The sequence below is a fragment of the Mustela lutreola genome, chromosome 5, assembly GCF_030435805.1.
Source record: "Mustela lutreola isolate mMusLut2 chromosome 5, mMusLut2.pri, whole genome shotgun sequence".
Classification (NCBI taxonomy): Eukaryota; Metazoa; Chordata; class Mammalia; order Carnivora; family Mustelidae; genus Mustela; species Mustela lutreola.
The window spans coordinates 107,991,980-108,012,611 of NC_081294.1; the positions used below are offsets into that span (position 1 = coordinate 107,991,980).

Here is a 20,632-nt window from a genome sequence, read left to right on the forward strand (position 1 = left end):
GAATAATATATGATATCTGCAAAAATAATTTTCATAAGGTATGAATAAAAGCATTATTCTATTATTTTATTTACATATTATGATGTACAATATTTTTAAAACGTAGCACATCATTATAAACCTATAACGATCTTTTCTAGGTGTTATAAACATTTGCTTAGGCAAGAACACAAAATCAGCCACATGTTATCAAAAATTATAACTAGGGGCACCTGGGTGGCTCAGTGGGTTAAAGCCTCTGCCTTCGGCTCAGGTCATGGTCCCAGGGTCCTGGGATCGAGCCCCGTGTCAGGCTCTCTGTTCCTCGGAGAGCCTGATTTCTCCTCTCTCTCTGCCTGCCTCTGCCTACTTGTGATCTCTGTCTGTCGAATAAATAAATAAAACCCTTAAAAAAATAAATAAATAAATGAAAATTATAACTAAAGCCTACCACTTTATCTGAACATTTGAACAATTTAAAACATCTCCAGTCTTCCAAACTTACAGACCACTGCATTGTTAACATTTATCGAACATCTATTACTTGACAGACCCCAGGGAAGAATTAATCTAATTCTCTGCTCTCAAAGAGCTCATTGTAATAATGTGATTTCATTACTACCACACTAAAGCAATAATATATTTTGGCTCTATCATTGCTTAGGACAACTAAGGAATCTTCATTCATACCAGAGAACTAAAATTATAATCACTGTATATGTTTCTCATTGTTTAGTTGTATATATGGACACTTTTTTAAGGAAATAAATGAAATTAGAAATAAATTGTTAAAACAACTCTATGTTGATCTGAAGCAGAAAAAAGAATTCTAGTGAACATTAATTAACTCCACATAAAAGCACTGCCTATGATTTTAGGGTAAAATAAAAACATACCAAAACAACAAGAAAATAAAAGGTAGTTCAATAAACCTTCCGAGTAAATAGGTATTATTTTTAAACACGTAAGATGATGGTTTACCTTCTACTTTTTAATGATAATATTGTAGTACCTAATAATAATTTTACAGTTCAGATGAACCTACTTCTCACTCAGGATAAAAATAACTGGTCCAAGTTAGATATCTCCCAGCAATGTGGAAAAGTAATTGTATTATAGTAAACTTTCTATATAAGATAAACTCCTAATTATTAAAATTTCCTCCAATATTTCTGATCTTGTTCTCCACTCCCCTCTAGAAAATCAACAGGTAGACATATTTCACAGTATCTGTCAGAGCAGAGAACAATCTAACAGATTTGTTTGGAGATAATCACTTTATTTGCTGCCATCAGGTCTCAAAGATAAACCATAAAAATACCTGTAAACACAGTAAAAACTACTGTGTATATTTCTTTTCTAATGTTAATTATCTTAACTATATTTTAAAATCTTGTTATTTAAAATTTTCTAAAAATACAAATATAGAAAAAATATAAAATAAATTATGGAATTTTATTAAATATTATAAAACAAACACATGGTTATTATAAAGTAACTATCATGGGGCACCTGGGTGGCTCAGTGGGTTGAGCCTCTGCCTTCGGCTCAGGTCATGATCTCAGGGTCCTGGGATCGAGCCCCACATTGGGCTTTCTGCTCAGTGGGGAGCCTGCTTCCCCTTCTCTCTCTGCCTGCTTCTCTGCCTACTTATGATCTCTCTCTCTCAAATAAATAAAATCTTAAAAAAAAAAAAAGGTAAATATCACCATGGTCAGGCAAAAGAGAATTTTGTCAACTACCTCAAAAGCCCTTTCCATGAGCCCCATCCCAATCAGAACCTTTTCCCACTTCCTGTAAGCAACCATTATCCTAATTAGTATAATAATCACTTCCTCATGTTTTTTATACCTTTACCATCCAAAAGTGCATTTGTATAACTGTATGATTTTCAAATTATCATGAGTTTACATATAGCATTGTGTATAGATGCTAAATATTTAAGTTAATATGTTTTAAAATACAAATGCAAAAAGATCATAGTTTTACTTATCTTAAATGTTTTCTTTCTCTCACATTTTTTGTTTTGTTTTGTTTTTTCTCACAATAAGTATGAACAGGGTGATTTTTTTGGACAGAAAAGATATTAACTTTTGAAAGAAAGGATATATGTATAACCACTTGACAAATATAATTATAAAGTGATAAAAATCCCTAATCTAAAGAAGCAATGGGCAGAAAAAATAGTAATAATAACCCAAAAGCTAAAAATGTTTCTGGAATAATAATTACAAAAAAAAAGGGTTTTATTAAAAAGTATACAGTGGGGGCACCTAGGTGGCTTAGTCAGTTAAGCATTTGCCTTAGGTTCAGGTCATGATCTCGGGGTCTTAGGAATGAGCCCTGCATCTGGCTCCCTGCTCAGCCAGGAGTCTACTTCTCCCTCTCCCTCTGCTTCTCCTCACAGTTTATGTTCACACTCATGCTCTCTCTCTCTCTCTCAAATAAAATCTTAAAAAATATATATATATATAAAAAGTATACAATGGCTAAAAGCTACATCTATTCAGTTTCTAGATCTCCCCTTAATAGGTACACACACAAAAAACAAATGTCTCTCATAGAGATGCTAAATACCTACAGTGTATAAAAACACAGGACCACCTCAAATATAAATTTTTAGTAAGTTTTTTATTTTCTATTTTCAGAAGAAACATTATAATTCACTGGAAGGCAGATTTTAATCCATTTGAAGTAAATTTCATGAACATAAAATTAATACTAACTAAAGATATTTGGAAAATACAGAAATATAGAGAGACAAAAATAATAGTCGTGCATAATTCCAACATCAAAAGGTGATCACTGTTAACAGTTTAGCTTATTTTGTAGTTAAAAAGATTATTCATTTTTTACCTCATTATGCCTCTATCATTTCTTCAAAAAAATGTAGTCAACATTTCATTATCCATTCAATCTTATAAAGACTATAAAATAACAAGACTACTTTTTTAAACATATGAGAATTTTATATGCAAATAAGTATTTTTTTATTCTAAAGATGAGCTACTGAAGAAAATATTTCTCAGGCTGCTTTCTTGAGAGAGCAGTAGGTATACATATTAATTACTATTATAGAAATGGTTCCATAATGAACTCTAATAAAGAAATATAACAATCTAGAATTTTACCACAATCTTAGTGTTTGTTTCTGTTGCCCATTTTCTTCCCTGAGTCATTCAAAATCACATCAAACATGAACTATGTTGATCATTTTCAGAAACTGTCATTTATATTAAGAAATCAGGAAATCCTACTCATGAAAATTATCATTAAAGTACGCTACCAAAAAAATGTATGTCTAAAAATCCAATTACAACATGAAATTATGTAAGTCAAATCCTTTCACACAAATCTCCATGTAAAAGAAAATTCTGGAGACGTATTACCATTGAAAATAAACTGGCTTAAAGGATAATGAAGATGCCACCTAAAAATAAATCTAGTTTCTTAAAACTAATACTTAAGATAAAATTATAAAACATCTGATAAAGCCCTGCTAATGTTCATAATGGATTACAAAATCCAAATACTTAATTTTTCTGAACGACATTTACTTAGGACCAAATTACATGATAACAGATTATTCTTCCTAGAAAATCTATTCCAAGTTCACTCAGGGATGCCTGGGTGGCTCAGAGGGTTAAGCTGCTGCCTTGGGCTCGGGTCATGATCCCAGGGTCCTGAGACTGAGTCTCGTATGGGGCTCCCTGCTCAGTGGGGAGCCTGCTTGTGATCTCCCTCTCTCTCTCTCCCCGACAAATAAATAAATAAATAAATAAATAAAATCTATTAAAAAAATAATAATTTCATTCATACCTCTTAGCCAGTGCTCATTTAAAAAGAAAAAACTTGAAGTATTTAAGTGGGCTTTTGAAGTTAGTAAGTGTGAATGCTATCTGAAATATTGAAAATGCCTTGTGCACGTAACATGTATGTGTCAACAAAGATGACGAGGCTCTGACAATGGCGATGATTTATCTAATTGTTCTAAGAGATCTAAATTAGTTCAGTCAGTGTTCCTTGTAAGATCTCCATGATGAACAGTTGGTGCAACTGTCTGTACAACAGAATTATGAAGAACTATTTATATAATTAATTTCTTAAAACATAGATTCACAAATATTATGGTCCTCAGGAGTAGAACACTGGCACTATGTAATGCTACCTAGTTATCAAAATTAGTGAGAATTCAAAAAACGTTTCCCAAGACTAGCGTGCCAAACCTAGGCATATCTTTTTGGTGTAGGAGATAGATGAGATGAAGTATCCCATTCAAGCCAGATTCCTTGTAATCTTCATGGTTGAGTCTCTGCTCTACTTTCTGCCACCACCCAAGGGTAAAAATAGAAAACAAGATAGGCCAGATAAATCCTGTATTCTGGGCCCTGCTTTATCTGCCTTTTCTCTACTTTTTCTTTACATGCAGAACCATCCCTTTCACATTATCCCCAAGAGCTATTATTGTTTACTGCATAGCAAGCTTTATGAATACAGTCAACATCAGATGAGGCAAGCAGGAACAGTCACTTTAATCAGCTTAGTCCAAAATGAAAAGTATTACACAGTCCCCCCAGATGCCCAAGACTTTTATTGCTCTTCCATCTGCACACTTTTCCTTGTGCTACTTTTGGGGCTGTAATTGTCCCAGATATTTCTACTCTTTAGTCTATGCCTCAAGATATCCTTTGGGATATCTATTTCCCTTTTGAACTCTGATTCTGGTTTTTAAGGCTATTCACACAGAATGATGCCCCCCTTCTACCAACATCATTAAATAGTTAATATCAGATAACCTCAGGTTTCAGCCCATTTCCACTTCCTCCAAATTAAGAACACTGGATTTCCTTCCTCCCAAACTCAAGCTATCCTTCCTTTATGGTCAATTCTACATTTTCCAGTCCCTTCACAATACCACCTTATTCTTAAACATAAATTTTTCTCTTAAAAAATCTTGGGATTTTTTCCCTCCTTTTTTCTACAATTCTATTTCCTCATACCAAACTCTTTAAAATCACATTTGTAGTTCTTATAACAAAATGTTCAATATACATCAACTAGCCAGGGACAGTCCACTGTCCTTCCTTAGGAATTAAAAAAAAAAAAGTCTTTTGTAATTATTTAATGCAATTTTCATTTTTGCACAGAATCTTTTTGCTCTCTTGAGTTTCCTTTAATTCACAATAAATTTTATTTGTAGAAATGATTTCAGTGTAACAGATACTTAGCTTTATGATGTGTAATCAAAAGGTACAAAAAAGAAAAATATAATATCAAGATATATTTTTCAATCTTATGTGCAAAAGAGGAATTTATCATTCACAGTATTCTTATGACTCCTTTTCTAGAATAAGGAATTATTACTTAATTTTTATAAATCTGAAATTTCACACATCAGGCACGCTTAAAGATAAAAAGAAAATACCTTTAATAACTTGGCATTAGGACTAGCCTCTTATCCTAAACCTTCAACAAGACTTAAACACTCACTTGTATTTCACTATTAAAGTTACAACCCTATTTCTCAAGAAAAAAAAGAACAACCAATTTCTTAAAGTTAAAGGAAAAGAGTAGATGGTCCAAGAGCAGTGGTTAAAAAGAAAACTGATAATATAACTTAGTAAAATTATACATTTACTCACATAATCATGGAAGGCTTTTGCTTCACTTGAATGTTCACATGTTTCCCGTCTTTCTGGAGCTGCACAGTAGAGATCCCAAAATACACTAAAAAAGTAATTATGGAAACATTAAGAAAGTCATATAATATCAAATAGGAGATCACAATTCCAAAAATAGAAGACATGTATTATTCTTTATATAAAATGTGTTTTCTTCTTCAGGACAAATATTTCTTTGAAAGATAAATTCAGGTAAGGTTCCTCCTGCAATAATAAGATATAATCTAGCTCTTTTAGAAATGCTAAGATTTTTTCTAAAAGGATAAAATAATTTAAAAAAAATTTAAACTGTCATTCTTAATTGTCTGTTTGTATCACTAAAACACATGATTGAAATAATTATAATGCTTTTCCCAACTTTCCCATGAAGATAAAAACAATAAATAATATCCTAATTTAATCATTAAAGAATAAAATGGCTCATTATTTTTTTCAAGATAATTTTGTTGTCCAACTACCAGGCTAGTATCCTGACCATTAAATCACATTGTTCAAACAAACATATGTTCTTAAAATTTCCTTTTGTTTGCCCTTGCAATTGCCAAAATAGTTAGTAATTTTGAAAATTCAAAAAGTCCATGCTCTCTCTTTTTCCCCTTCTGTTCAAGAACAATGGGAATAAGCAAGGTGGAACCAGTTGGAAAAAAAATAATTACAGTGCTTATAAAACTTATGTCTCTGATCATCCTACCATCTATAAAATTAACAATGAGCTATAACAAATGATTAAAAAATCAGGAAAGCAAATGTCTAGAAATACCAGCAACAAACAAAGGCAATTACACTGATGAACAGAAATCTTTTTTTATTATACATTTTTCATTCTACAAAAACTGGAAAGTAGACTAAATTAAGTAGTGAAGAGCACAGGTTTTGGAGCAGGATATATCTCAGACAAAGCCAGTCCTGCCAATTAATTACTAGCTCAAGTTGCTTAAACTCTATAAAGGAGGTTGTTGAGGGGTGCCTGGGTGGCTCTGCCTTCGGCTCAGGTCATGATCCCAGGGTCCTTGGATCGAGCCCCACTTGGGCTCTCTGCTCAGCTGGGAGCTTGCTTCCTCCTCTCTCTCTCTCTCTGCCTCTCTGCCTACTTGTGATCTCTGTCCAATAAATAAATAAATAAATAACCTTTAAAAAATAAAATATATTATAATAAATAAAATAAAATGAGGTTGTTGAGAAAGCTGAATTATACAACATAAACAGAGCATCAGGCATAAACTAAGCATACTATCAGTAATATAATCAACACTGTGATTAGCTTAAAAGCTTAATACGCATATATATTGCTAGGGCAGGTCATTGTACCACGTGCACAGGTAAAGATGGTACAATAAAAACTTGGTAAGTTAAACCTGGTCTCTTTGGTCTGACCTTTAAAGGTGCAGTCTGAATCTCTCCCCACAGGAGAAAACATTCTGTAGGCCTTATAACATGACTAGTTCAGTAAAATAAGATTACATTCAAAGTGAAAAATATGAATGATTGAATATTGGCATTTAATTTCCTTTTAAGTTTCTGTAATAAGCAGGGAAAAATAAGGAAAACAATAAAGAAAAATAATTTGAGTAAACCATTTCTTTTACTAGAAGGAAATCAATTAAAAGTTATACTTGGCCTTTCTATCTCCCTTTTTGGACTTAGGAATTACAGATATACAAAGATATAGCTAAACGTTTTCCACCGGTGTCAAGTGTGTTATGAGTTATAGAATATTGCAATTATTCTATTTTCATGTTCTTAAGGAACTTCAAAGCTCTTAAAACCAAAATTTTATAATGGTAGTTTTAAATCGTATTAAGTTTAATCACAGAATATTATGTGCAGTATTATAACAAACACCTCCATATCTTTTTATTTACTAATTTCTTAACAAATGTTATATGATCCTTCTTGAAAATCATTACATTATTACTTTTAAAATGTTGTCTAACGAAGTGGACTGGAAGAAAACAATTTATTATTAGATTATGTCCTAAAAGTTATTAAATAACTATAAATAAATGATTACTTATACATATAATTAGATTAAGTATTTATCCTGGAATAGTAACATTGTTCTATTTCTATCTTTTTGTTTCCTTTTATGGATGTAATTGGAGGTCAAAAGTTTACAAGATAGGAGCGCCTGGGTGGCTCAGTGGGTTAAAGCCTCTGTCATGATCCCAGGGTCCTGGGTTTAAGCCCCTTATGCTCCTTGCCCAGCAGGGAGACTGCCTCCCTTCCTCTCCCTCTGCCTGCCTCTCTGTCTACTTGTGATCTCTGTCTGTCAAGTAAATAAATACTTTTTTTAAAAAAGTTTACAAGATCAAGATGAGGGAAAATAAAACAATTTACTAAAGTGGGATAACTTCATATATGGTATATTTCTGACAATTCTACATCACCTACGCATGATCTCCCTCAATAAAGATAAAGAAATAAACCCTTTGAAGACATTTCCCAAAGGAAGAAATACACAGTTTCACAATAATAGTTACAGACATTAATACTCCACTCTTAATACTGGACAAAACAACCAGACAGAAGATATACATGGAAACAAGGGTTAAACAACACAATAAACTAACTAGATTTAATAGATATATGCAGAACACTATACCTAGCAACGAGTATACACCTTCTTCTCAAGTGTAATTGAGGCATTTTCCACGATAGGCCATAAGTTAGAGCATACATTAATTAAGTCTCAGTAGAGTTGAAAAGATAGGTATCATACAAAATATCTTCTCTGATCACAATGGGATGAACTTAGAGATGAGTAACAGAAGGAAAACTAAAAAATCCACAAATTTGTGAAATTAACACAAACTCCCAATGGATCAAAAAAGAATCACAAGGGAAATTAAAAAATACTTAGAATGACATGAAAACACAACATACAAAAACTTATGGGACACAGCAAAAGCTATACAGGGGGAAATTTAAAACTATAAATATAAGCTATAAATATTTAAAAAACAAGATAGATCTTACATCAACAACCTAACTTTAAAACTTAAGGAACTAGTAAAGAACAAATGAAACCCAAAGTTAGTAGAAGGAGATAGTAAAGACTAGAACAGAGATCAATGAAACGGAGAACAGGAATATTAATTCTATAAAACCAAAAGCTAGTTCTTCAAAAAGATCAATAAACTTGACACCTTTAGAGCTAGAGGAACTAAAAAGAGAGAGAGGAACAGAGAGAGAAAGAAAGAGAAGACTCAAATCATTAACGACTCCACCAAAAAAATGTTAGAACTAAATAAATGGATTCAGTAAAGTTGCTGGATATGAAATCAATATACAAAAATCAGTTGTGTTTCTATAAACTAACAATGAACTATCAAGATGAGAAATTAAGAAAACAATTCCATTTATGATTGCATCAAAAAGATTTAGGAATAGATTTAACCATATGATTGATTATATGCAAAAGAATAGAAAATCTCAGAGATATTCATACACCCAGGTTCAAAGGAGCATTAGTCACCATAGTTAAAACAGGGAAGTAATCCCAGTGTCCACTGATGGATAACACAATGTAGGACATAAGCAAAATGGAAAATTACTCATCCTTTGAAAGGAAGGAAATTCTAACATATGCTACGACATGGGTGAACCACGAGGACATTATGCTAAGTGAAATAAGCTAGTCTCTAAAAGAAATATACTGTATGATTCTACTTATACAAGGTACTTAAAGTAGCCAAAAATCATAAAGAAAACAGAATGGTGGTTGACAGGCTGGAAGGACAGGGAATAGGATGTTATTTTTTAATGGATATAGAGTTTCAGTTTTACAAGGTAAAAAGAGTTATGGAGATGGATGGTGGGGATGGCTGTGCCACATTATGAATATATTTAATAACACCGAAATATACACTTAAAATAGTTAAGATGGCGAATTTTATCTTTTGTGCATTTTGCCACAATTTGAAAAAACTGAGGGGGGGTACTTTACCTGGCCAGCCATGTTCTAGGTACCATTTTACAGTGACTAAAACAATTCTTTTCTGTGTATTCATAATCTCTATTCCATCACTTCAAAGACCATAGAGCTCAGGTGGCCACCAGAAAGCTATGAGATACTACTAATAAAGAATAGTCACATAAAAATAAGGCAAATTGTCAAATTAAAAAACCCAAATCATTAGGAAAGTTTCATAATTAAGTCAAAAATAATCTGAAGTATATTATGGAATTGAAAGTATAAAAATTTAAAAATTAAATAAAATTTATTTTTAGTGCCATGATATTCATGTTGAAGACATTTCATCTATTTTATAAGTATTTGTATGTTTTTACCTAAGATGTGATTACAGGTGAGAAAGATATTTCAAAAGTTTATCTTTTCTAGAAAACCCAACCCATGTTTTGTACTAGTTATTTGACTCATACAGTATATTGGGACTGCTACAATACCATCCTAATATTTGAAAAAAAAAAAAAAAAGTTATAGCATAACAACAGCAACAAACCTGCACTGTGACTAAAACGTGAGTTCACATTCGGCAATTAATCCATGCCTGGCTTCGTTGGACTGAAGACAAATCACTTAGCTAATTTAGAAAATAACAAGATTAAAGACCTCTATAAACCCTTGATAAATCAGAATTTTAAACTATTGTTTTCTTCTACTAATATTTCAAGTATATATTAATGCATAATCTATGCAATATGCCACATCACATCCTGCACAAGAGAAAATATATATATATGATCCATGCCATGTATGTGACTGTGGATCCAAAACTAGAGATGAGTTAAATTCAAAATTTCAACTCAATTTTCTAAAGCACCTAAATACAACTCTATGTAGAAGTTACATCTCATATATTATTAAGACTTTATAAATATCCTGGGTAAATGCTTATGGCTGATACTATGATGACATGACATTTATCATATGAAAATGTGGACTATGTCTTAGAAGAGAAATTAGGCTTTTTAATAAGTAGGTAAGATTCATAGCAATACTTGATTTACTTTTAGCTGGATGAATTTCATTTGATTTCTTTTTTTTTTTAAGATTTTATTTATTAATTTGATAGAGAGAAATCACAAGTAGACGGAGAGGCAGCCAGAGAGAGAGAGATAGGGAAGCAGGCTCCCTGCTGAGCAGAGAGCCTGATGTGGGGCTCGATCCCAGGACCCTGAGCTGAAGGCAGAGGCCCAACCCACTGAGCCACCCAAAGCGCCCCAAAATCTTTGTTCTTGTACTATTTATTATTATTAAAATTTCCCCCACATAAATCAAAGGAAAATACAAGATTTCCAAGTTGAGGATTCTCATCCAAACCCTGTTTTTCTTCCATTCTGAGGATGTGAGTGAAAATGATTTCATTGGCTGTTAATATCTCTAAGAGAATAATGAAGGCAAAATGATTGTCAGAGAAGACTGCAAGGGTGAATAAACACTCCAGAGGTGTCCCAAAGATAGGATGCTAACATAATATAACCTTATTATTATAATAATAACCTTAATTCACTGGCCACATTCAGGACAACCTGAAAATAAAAATTTAAAAAAGAAGAAAAAAAACCACACAGGAGACAGGCCACATTACTATAACTTCAAATCGTTAATAGCTAAGGAAGTTAATTCTCTTTGGCCCCAAGAAATACTTTCAATTAATCTTATTCATAATCTATACTGATGAAAATGATCTATTCATAAACTAAGGAGGATTTTACGTAAAATGTGTATGTACCTTAAAACTTCCAAATACATGTTCTTGTGTTATTCCTTAACATTACTTAATAACTTATAAAATGTAAGCATTACATTTTGTCCAACTACCATAAAATTCTCATAATACTCTTGGATTCATGATGAATTCATATTTTAAAGTATCATTAAAATAGCTTATGTGCTAAATTCAAGCATCATATACTAAGCATCATACATTCAACATTTAATCCTCCCATTATTATGTCTATTTTGTTGAGGAGGGAGCTAAAGCTTAAAGAGGTTAAATAATTTGCCTAGGGGACACAATTGGTTAGCAGCAGAGCTGAGCTTGAACTTTTATTTCTTACATTATTTTACCTCTATTGTGAGTATGGTATTAAGAGTTCTCATTTCAAGATGGCTCATGCTGATTACGGGCAAGTTTATGCAGCTCTGGCAGTCCAAGCAGCATCAGCCGTTATAAATGTAGTAGATACCTGTCCTAGATAAGACAGCAAACACTTTGTTATCCTACCTTTGACCCTCATACTCCAACTCATTTCCTGAGTATCCTATGGCAACCAGCCCCTCACCCCACATGCAGCTGCCTGTAATGCATGCATGCCTCAATATAGACCAGACTCAGAAGAGACAACTCTTCTGAGTCCCATTTATATCTACAGTCTAGAATTAGCCACTCAGGATGTTCAAAAGGGAACTGTAATTAATGTCTTATTAATAGTGGGCCACTAAATTCTGCTCTGTATTGAACAAATATCATCTGTTACTGAGATGAACACTGGTTACAATTCACAAAATTTCAATTCTAATTCTAAATCTGACCTTGAGAAAATAGTTTGTTTTTCTTTTTTTCATTAGTTTCTTTGTGTGAAAACAGAGAATATGGGGCGCCCGGGTGGCTCAGTCATTGGGCATCTGCCTTTGGCTCAGGTCATGATCCTGGGGTCCTGGGTCCTGGGTTGAGCCCCACTTTGGGCTCCTAGCTCAGTGGGAAACCTGCTTGTCCTTCTCCCATTCCCCTTGCTTGTGTTCCCCCTCTCGCTGTCTCTCTCTTTCTCTCTGTCAAATAAGTAAACAAATAAAACTTTTAAAAAAAGAGAGAATACATTATATATTTTACAAACTTCTGTAGATATAAGAGATGGTATGCGCAAAAGTACTTTTAAAAGAATAAAGATATTCTAAAATATTCTCATAACTAGTATGGCGAGAAAAAAAAGCTTTTCTATTAAGAGTAAAATTTGCCCAGTTTCCTTTCTAATCCTTCATATTCAGTGGAAAATTCCATAATCATTTACAATGTCTGCTCATCACCAAATTTTTCTTTTTTCATTCTTTTCCTACTCTCCCAGACACATTTTGACTTTTCTTTATAACTTAACCACCTCTGTTCTTTGCTTTCTCTCCTGCTAACACTTTCTATTGCCTTCTCACCAAGATTATACCCCCATTTTAGTTGTCCTCTGCATTGTCTTATCTTGCTGTTTAACTTTTTTAAAAGTTTTTATTTCAATTCCAGCTAGTTAGTATGATAATTAGTTTCACATTAGTTTCAGGTAGGATATTAGTTTAAAATTAGTGTAATATTAGTTTATTAATGTAACATTAGTTTCAGGTATACAATATAGTCATTCGACAACTCCATATATCACCCAGTGCTCATCGTAAGTGCACTCCTTAATCCCTGTCACCTATTCTACCCATTCCCTAGCCTATTTTAACTCAATTCAAATAAATGTCTATTATAGGCAAGACATACAAGATGAGTAAGAAATAGTCTGACGATGATTATATCATTCCAGTGAGCCAATTGACTAATTCAATGCTATTATTTTCACATGGGTATTTGGTTATTCTTAGCTATACCTCATGTCATTCATTAGACTCTAAAATCAGAGTACTAGTGTACTGTAATATTTGACTTCCCGTTCCCAGTGAAAGAAACTGAATTCTCATGATAATCTTATTTATTAGTTTATTTTTTCTGCTGCATCATATATACTTAATTTCAGGATATAAATACATGGGCCCAAAGTAATTTCAAAAGGTGTTTTACATATAAAATTAAGAAAGAATAAAGCATAATTTCTGCTATTAATTAAATAGAAAGATTTTAAAAGTGTCTATTTTTAAGTTACCTAAATTGAAAAGGACATTAATTTCAGGAGAACGAAGTTTCCTGGCATTTCTGTTTCTGAAATTACAGAAGCTTTGGGAACTTTCATTAAAGAAAACAAAGAGGAAATACATTTTCAAAGGGGATTTGATCTGGGTAAAGGTAACGAACACAGCAGGCATAGGAAATACTATATGGCACTAGGCTGGGTGTAAACTGGGAAAGAAAAAAAGAAGTGATAAAGGAAATTACATTAGAAACAAGGAAAAACTTCCAGAAAATAAAATCACACACTTCCTCCCATCTATAAATTGCCCTTTCCTCTCCAAGGCTTCCACCTCTCGATTTCCCTGAATTTCTTTTTTTTTCTACACTTCTCTGCATGTTTCTCTTTCATATACCTTCAACCTCCCTATTCTTTTCATCTCAATCTATATACATGCTCAAATTTATTCTATTTTAAAAAGAAAAATGTGGGGTGCCTGGATAGCTCAGTCGGTTAAGCATCTGCCTTCAACTCAGGTCATGAAGTTAGGCCTTCAGCCCTGCATCATTTGTGGGGGGGGGGGGGGGGGTCCTTTCTCAGCAGGGAGTCTGCTTCTCCTCTGCTCCTCCACCACCCACTCATGCTCTCTCTCTCTCTCCCTCTCAAATAAAATCTTTAAAAAAATTTTTTTTTTGGTTAATCCTGAAACTACTCCATGTGGCACCACACACTTCAGCTATTCTCAGTAACCCTTGAGGTGGAAAAATGAATTAAAGCAGCCTTCTGAACCTCACTTTCACCCCCTTCCCAATTCAGGAAAATCTCTGGGTCCTTTTACATACATTTGTTGCAGAATTTAATCTCTGCATTAAATATCCTACTTGGTTCCAATACATTATTCTCTCCTGATTACTCTTCTTCCTCTCCAATTAGTCTCCTATGAGGCTGCTCTTCATCTACCCAGGCTTAAATGTTGACTTTCCTCAGGATTCCAACCCCAGGCCCTGCTCTTACTTGTTACATTGAGCAGTTGAATCTATAAAGATTTTTCACAAATAGTATGGTCTGTGCTCATAATTTCCAAACCACTGTAGACCTGTCTCAGATGTATAGACCCATATCTCTGACCTTGTATTAGGGCAACTCTATCTGAATGTCACTTAGGCATCTCAAAATTAAACCTGTCCAAGACAAATTGTGACATTTTCTCCAAAGTTTGTTGCTCTTTCTATATTTCCTCTTTCAGTCAATGACATCACTGCTCACCTCAAATCTAAAATCTGGGAAACTTCTCCTTCACATTCCAACTATTCTACTTACTGTTTGCTATCACCTCTCAACTGGACAATTACAGTTAACTTATAAGTAGACTCTATCTCTGTTCTCAGCCTTCTTCAATCCATCCCTATGTTGATGTCAAGTGAATGCCTAAAAGCACAAATCTAATCATGTCATGTAGTGTTTAAAATCTTTGTGCTTTCATCTAAAACCCTTGATGTACTTCAGGACTTCATAATTTAGCCCCTGCCTTTGTCTTTATCCTTATATTCTATCACTTCAAGTACTATACCTACAATTCACCTGATCTAAACTACCAGTCACTTCTTGGATTCATGATCATTCCTTTTGAGACTTCATACTAATTATTCCTTGCCCAAAATATCCTTCGTTCACTCAGCTTCCAGCCCTGCTCAGACTCACTTTTTCTATAAAGCCTGTCCTAAATCTCACAAGCTGAAAGAAGCATTCCTCCTGAATTGCTATTAAAACTAGTATATAACTCAGTTATAATACTATTAACTGTCTATCTTTCCTGTACTTATCCCCTTGAGGGAAGCATAGTTTTGCACTTTGTAAATATTTGATGAAGAAGCTTAAACAATAGGACAACTCGATTTTCAAATACTCTTAAAAAAAAAAAAAAAGTGAAAAGAAGTCTCAGAATTGCAACTTGTCCATCCAAAAGGGACGCTGCATTTAACTAAATGAGCAAGCACTAAGTTCTAAAAGACTATACATTATCCTATTCAGCTGGAGCTTACTAACAGCATTAACAGCTTCCCAGGTTTAAAAAAACAAAGAAAGAAAGAGTAACCATTATTATAATCCTGAATCCCTAACCTAAGTCACATATGATAAAGCAAAACTCTAAAGAGTTAAGGATTAAAAAGATCAGGCATCTTGTATTGTCAAGACATCCATTTTTCCCAACTTGATCTACAGATTCAAAGCAATCTTACTCAAAATCCCAACAAATTATTTTGTGGATAGCAAAACTCATTCTAAAATTTAAATGGAGAAAGTAAAGACCCAGAATAGTCAACACAATATTAAAGAAGAACAAAATTGGAAGGCTGATACTATCCAACTTTAAGACTTACTATAGAGGAAACAAGTCAACAAAACAAAGAGTCAACCCATGGAATGGGAGAAGATATTAAATGACACTACAGAGAAAGGGCTGATATCCAAGGTCTATAAAGAACTCCTCAATATCAACATCCAAAAAACAGATAATCATGTCAAAAAATGGGCAGAAGACATGAACAGACACTTCTCCAATGAAGACAAACAAATGGCAAGTAACACATGAAAAAATGTTCATCATCATTAGCCATCAGGGAAATTCAAATCAAAACCACATTGAGATACCACCTTATACCAGTTAGAACGGCAAAGATTAACAAGATAGGAAACAACAAATGTTGGAGAGAATGTGGAGAAAGGGAACCCTCTTACACTGTTGGTGGAAATGCAAGTTGGTGCAGCCACTTTGGAAAACAGTGTGGAGATTCCTCAAAAAATTAAGAGTAGAGCTACCCTATGACCCTGCAATTGCACTACTGGGTATTCACCCCAAAGATACAGATGTAGTGAAAAGAAGGGCCATATGTACCCCAGTGTTCATAGTAGCAATGTTCCCAAGAGCCAAACCGTGAAAAGAGCCAAGATGCCCTTCAATAGACAAATGAATAAGGAAGATATGGTCCATATATATAATGGAATATTACTCAGCCATCAGAAAGGATGAAAACCCAACTTTTGTATCAACATGGATGGGACTGGAGGAGATCACAATGAATGAAATAAGTCAAGTAGAGAAAGTCGTACGGTTTCACTTACTTGAGGAACATAAGAAATAACATGGAGGATATTAGGAGAAGGAAAAGAAAAGTGAATGGGAGGAAATCAGAGGGGCAGACAAACCATGAGAGACTGTGGACTCTGAGAAACAAACTGAGGGTTTTAGAGGGGAGGGGGAAGGGGGAATGGGTGAGCCTGGTGGTGGGTATTAAGGACGCAAGTGTGCATGGAACACTGGGTGTGGTGCATAAACAGGGAACCTTGGAACACTGGGAAAAAAGAACTACACACACACACACAAAGACTATTCTTTTTCGATTAAAAAAAAAGACTATAAAATAATAGTAATCAAGACTGTGTGGTATTGGTGAAAAATTAGTGCAAGAGTGGAACAGAATAGAGAGCCAGAAAAAAATCTACATATTTAGTCAACTGAACTTTGACAAAGGAGCAAAGGAAATGCAATAGAGCAAAGATAATCTCCTCCATAAAAGGTACCAGAACAACTAGATATCCACATGCAAAAACATGAATCTAGACAAAGACCTTATATTCACCACAAAAGTTAAAACACATAGATGTTCATAACAGCTTTGTTCATAACTGCCAAAATTTGGAAACAACCAAAATGTCCTTCAGTAGGTGAACATATAAATAAACCATGATACATCCAGACAATGGAATGTAATTCAGTACTAAAAAGAAATGAGCTGTCAAGTCATGGAAAGACATGGAGAAACTTTAAGTGCATATTGTTAAGTGAAAGAAGCCAATATGAAAAGACTACTTATTGTATGATTCCAACTAAATGATTCTGGAAAAGGCAAAACTATGGAGACAGTAGAAGGATCAGTGGTTGCCAGGGGTGGAGCATAAGAGTGGAACAGATGAAAAGGCAGAGCACAGGATTTTTAGGGCAGTGAAAATACTCTGTATGATGGACCATATCATTATACATTTGTTCAAAACCACAGAATGTACAACACCAAGAATGAACTGTAATTTAAACTATGGACTTTGGGTAATTATGAATGTGTCGATGTAGGTTCATCAACTATAACAAATGTACCACTCTAATGGGGAATGTTATTATGGAGGAGGTTAGGCCTATTTGGGGCCAGAAGGTACCTTCCCTATAACTGCGTTGTGAATCTACTAAAAACTGCTCTTTAAAAAAAATTCTAATAAAAAAAGAAAGAAAGAAAAATCAAAGGGACCTCTGAAACAGTTAACATCAACAAAAAAAGGTCAAAAGCATCCAGTGGATTTAAGGCTCACAGTCATGGTTGTCTAAACACAATGAAAGCTTGGGATCTGGGCAGTTTTCTGTAGGAGAGGATCCATAGCTTTTCATAGGTTCTCAGAGGATCCCATAATCTCAAAATCATTAAGAACCACTTATTTACACAGATGAAGTAGGCTCCTCAAAGGGTTTGTTGGTAGTTTCAGGGGAGAAATTTTAAAAACACTGAGAATATTGTACCCATATTTTGCATGTGCTACACTTAAATTGAATAGACTGTAAAATACGTATGTGCCCATTGTTTAAAATATCTTTGATATCTCCAACTACATACAAATTAAAATTAGTTAAAACATCAAAGCCACAGAATAAGAGTTCCCTTGAATCTTAGAGCCATAGAAAAAGGAAGAGCAAATGACATTTAAGACCTATATCTTCCGATAGTTAAGACCGAAAAAGCTAAAGTATTCTGTGAGGTATTATCAACTATCAATAGTATGAAAATACGTTAAATTCACAAGAAATGGAGCGAAAGAGAAACAGGCACAGAAATAAAATTAAATCTTTAATGGAAAATTTTCAAAATCTTCACTTTGTTAGCTCACTAATCCAATAGGGACAGACTCCTAAATTGGTTTCTTACACTACTTTTAGACCTAAGTGGAAACATACAAAATATAAGGTGTACACAGGTGAGAAGACTCAATTACATTTGGCAAACAGCTGAATTTTTATACTATAGATCTAGATATCATAAATACATACTATATAAAATGAGAAATTGACTTTTATGATATGCATTATAACAGCTTAGTCTTAAACCCCAGGAAAACAACTCAATGATAGCGCTTAACTGCAATAAACCGTTGTTCCAAATACAGGAACAGCTCTGAGCCAAAGGACTGCACCTGTTCCTGCCATACATATGTGAGACAAACAAGGGAAACCCACAACCACAACTGATCAAGTGCGGTTCCATTCACCACAGAACCTTTAGTAAGGCATGTTTTCAGGAGAGAGGTTAAAAAGATGATGGCATTAAATAACGTGCCAAGGAAACCATGTGCTTGGCACAAGAAGAGAGCTTCTGTTTTTCTCTTTTAATTAAGATGCTGAGAGATGAATATAAAAGCCACTGAGCAGGAAATGTTTCTAAATTGAAGAAAGGTAAACAAACAGCGTAGCTTGTTCACGTGGACACCTGAACTGCACTGTATTTGCAGAAAAGTCACAGACCTGGACATTCTGGTATTTGAGTGAAATGTATAAGTTCTGCTATCAACTGGCCTTTAGTAGTCTGATGGTCTCTTTAGTGTACCTACATAGCTCTATCCCTGAATCTACAGTGAACTCTTTCAGTTTTTCTTCTGGACTATTCTTCACTGTCCTAAAAATTCACCACTGCCTCTACCTTCAGTATCCTCAGGTATAGTTGAGATCATGAGGATCTAAAAGCCAGGAAGAATGACCTCACCAGAAACAAACTATGCTAGCAGCTTATCTTGGATGTCCAGCTTCCAGAAATGTGAGAAAAGAAAGTTAGGTTGTAGAAGTCATGTAGTCTATGGTATTTTATTATGGCAGCCTAAGCTGACTAACAGAACCATACTTGGAGTAGGAGATTCCATATACCAAACCCAGTTCCAGCTTCACTCAATAGTACTATCTTTAAGTTAAAGAAGACTAAAGCTGGTTTTGAGCTTTTTTTTAAGTGCTACCTCTCATAAAATAATTATAGAAAACAAAAATAAGTAAATAAAAAAGAAGCATGAAATTATTAACAGGTATAGTGCAGGCCTACTGAAATACATCATCGATCTAATAAAAATGGAATAAAAGATACTTACCACCACCAAGAATGTAAGAATCCTGGTGGTTCCCCCAATGTGATGTTTTTTTCCCATCTTATCTAAAATGAATAAAAGAGATATTAAATACTGTCCTAATAATACCTTTTTCCACAAATATTTCAAACCAATATTTTCCCATTTAAAATACTAAAGTAATATATAAGATTTTAATCATTTTCATATTACCATTTATTCAAGTTTTATTAAGTACTCATTTTACATAGTAATTTATTGATTGGCTAGTTTGAGAAGATGTCACCATTACTTTCCTGAATTTGCTTCCCACTGTGCCAGGACTTCTAGGAGAGACTTCTGGAACCTAAGGAATTTCAGGACCTTAAGGCACATCAAAATCACAATTATTAACATCACTACGAAAATCAATTATTACTACTAACCAAGGAATTTGCAAATGACTGGAATTAATATGTGCAGACTCCAAATTACACCTTAAGGATCGAGTTTTTAAATAAATTCCTGATTTGAGGGGATGGAGAGGAAGAAGGCATGTGTCTTCCATAAAGTAAGAGTTTCAAAAAAGCACCTGGGTAGCACAGTCAGTTGTGCGTCTGACTCACTGAGGTCAGGACATGATCTCAGGGTCATGAGACTGAGCTCCAACCTCAGCAGAAAGTCTGCTTAGGACTCTCTCTTCATTTCTCTCTGCCCCTTCCCACTCCTCCTCCCACACTCGCACTCTCTCTCTCTAATAGATCAATCCTTTAAAATTTTTTAAAAAAGAGTTCAACAGGATGGAAATATTAACTTTACAAATGTTTGTATTTAGATATATATTTACATATATATTCATGTATACTTATATATATTATATTTATATTTCAGATGAGTTGGAGTTCACTATAAAAAATTGAAAACAAGGTCAATATCTCTAAAAAATTGAAACTTCTGACTAAATACTCTTTACAAATTAAATTTAGAAGTTGGAAAGCTGGGTAGGTATTTATACAGTATCTTTTCTAAGCACTGATAGCAGTAAACACAAAAGATAAAAATTT

The 20,632-nt window shown here is 33.8% G+C and overlaps 1 protein-coding gene across 5 annotated transcripts in view; it reads right to left on the minus strand.

Moving 5' to 3' along the window:
* SSBP2 (single stranded DNA binding protein 2) overlaps positions 1-20,632 on the minus strand; it is a 297,510-nt gene that overhangs the window by 185,074 nt on the left and 91,804 nt on the right. For 4 of the 5 annotated variants that reach the window (XM_059175382.1, XM_059175383.1, XM_059175380.1 and 1 more), the window contains exons 3-4: positions 19,614-19,675; positions 5,622-5,706 (exon numbers count right to left, since the gene is read on the minus strand). In XM_059175382.1, coding sequence (XP_059031365.1) covers positions 5,622-5,706; positions 19,614-19,675 — 147 coding nt within the window. The remainder of the gene's footprint in view (positions 1-5,621; positions 5,707-19,613; positions 19,676-20,632) is intronic. The other variant, XM_059175385.1, reaches the window with a different exon arrangement.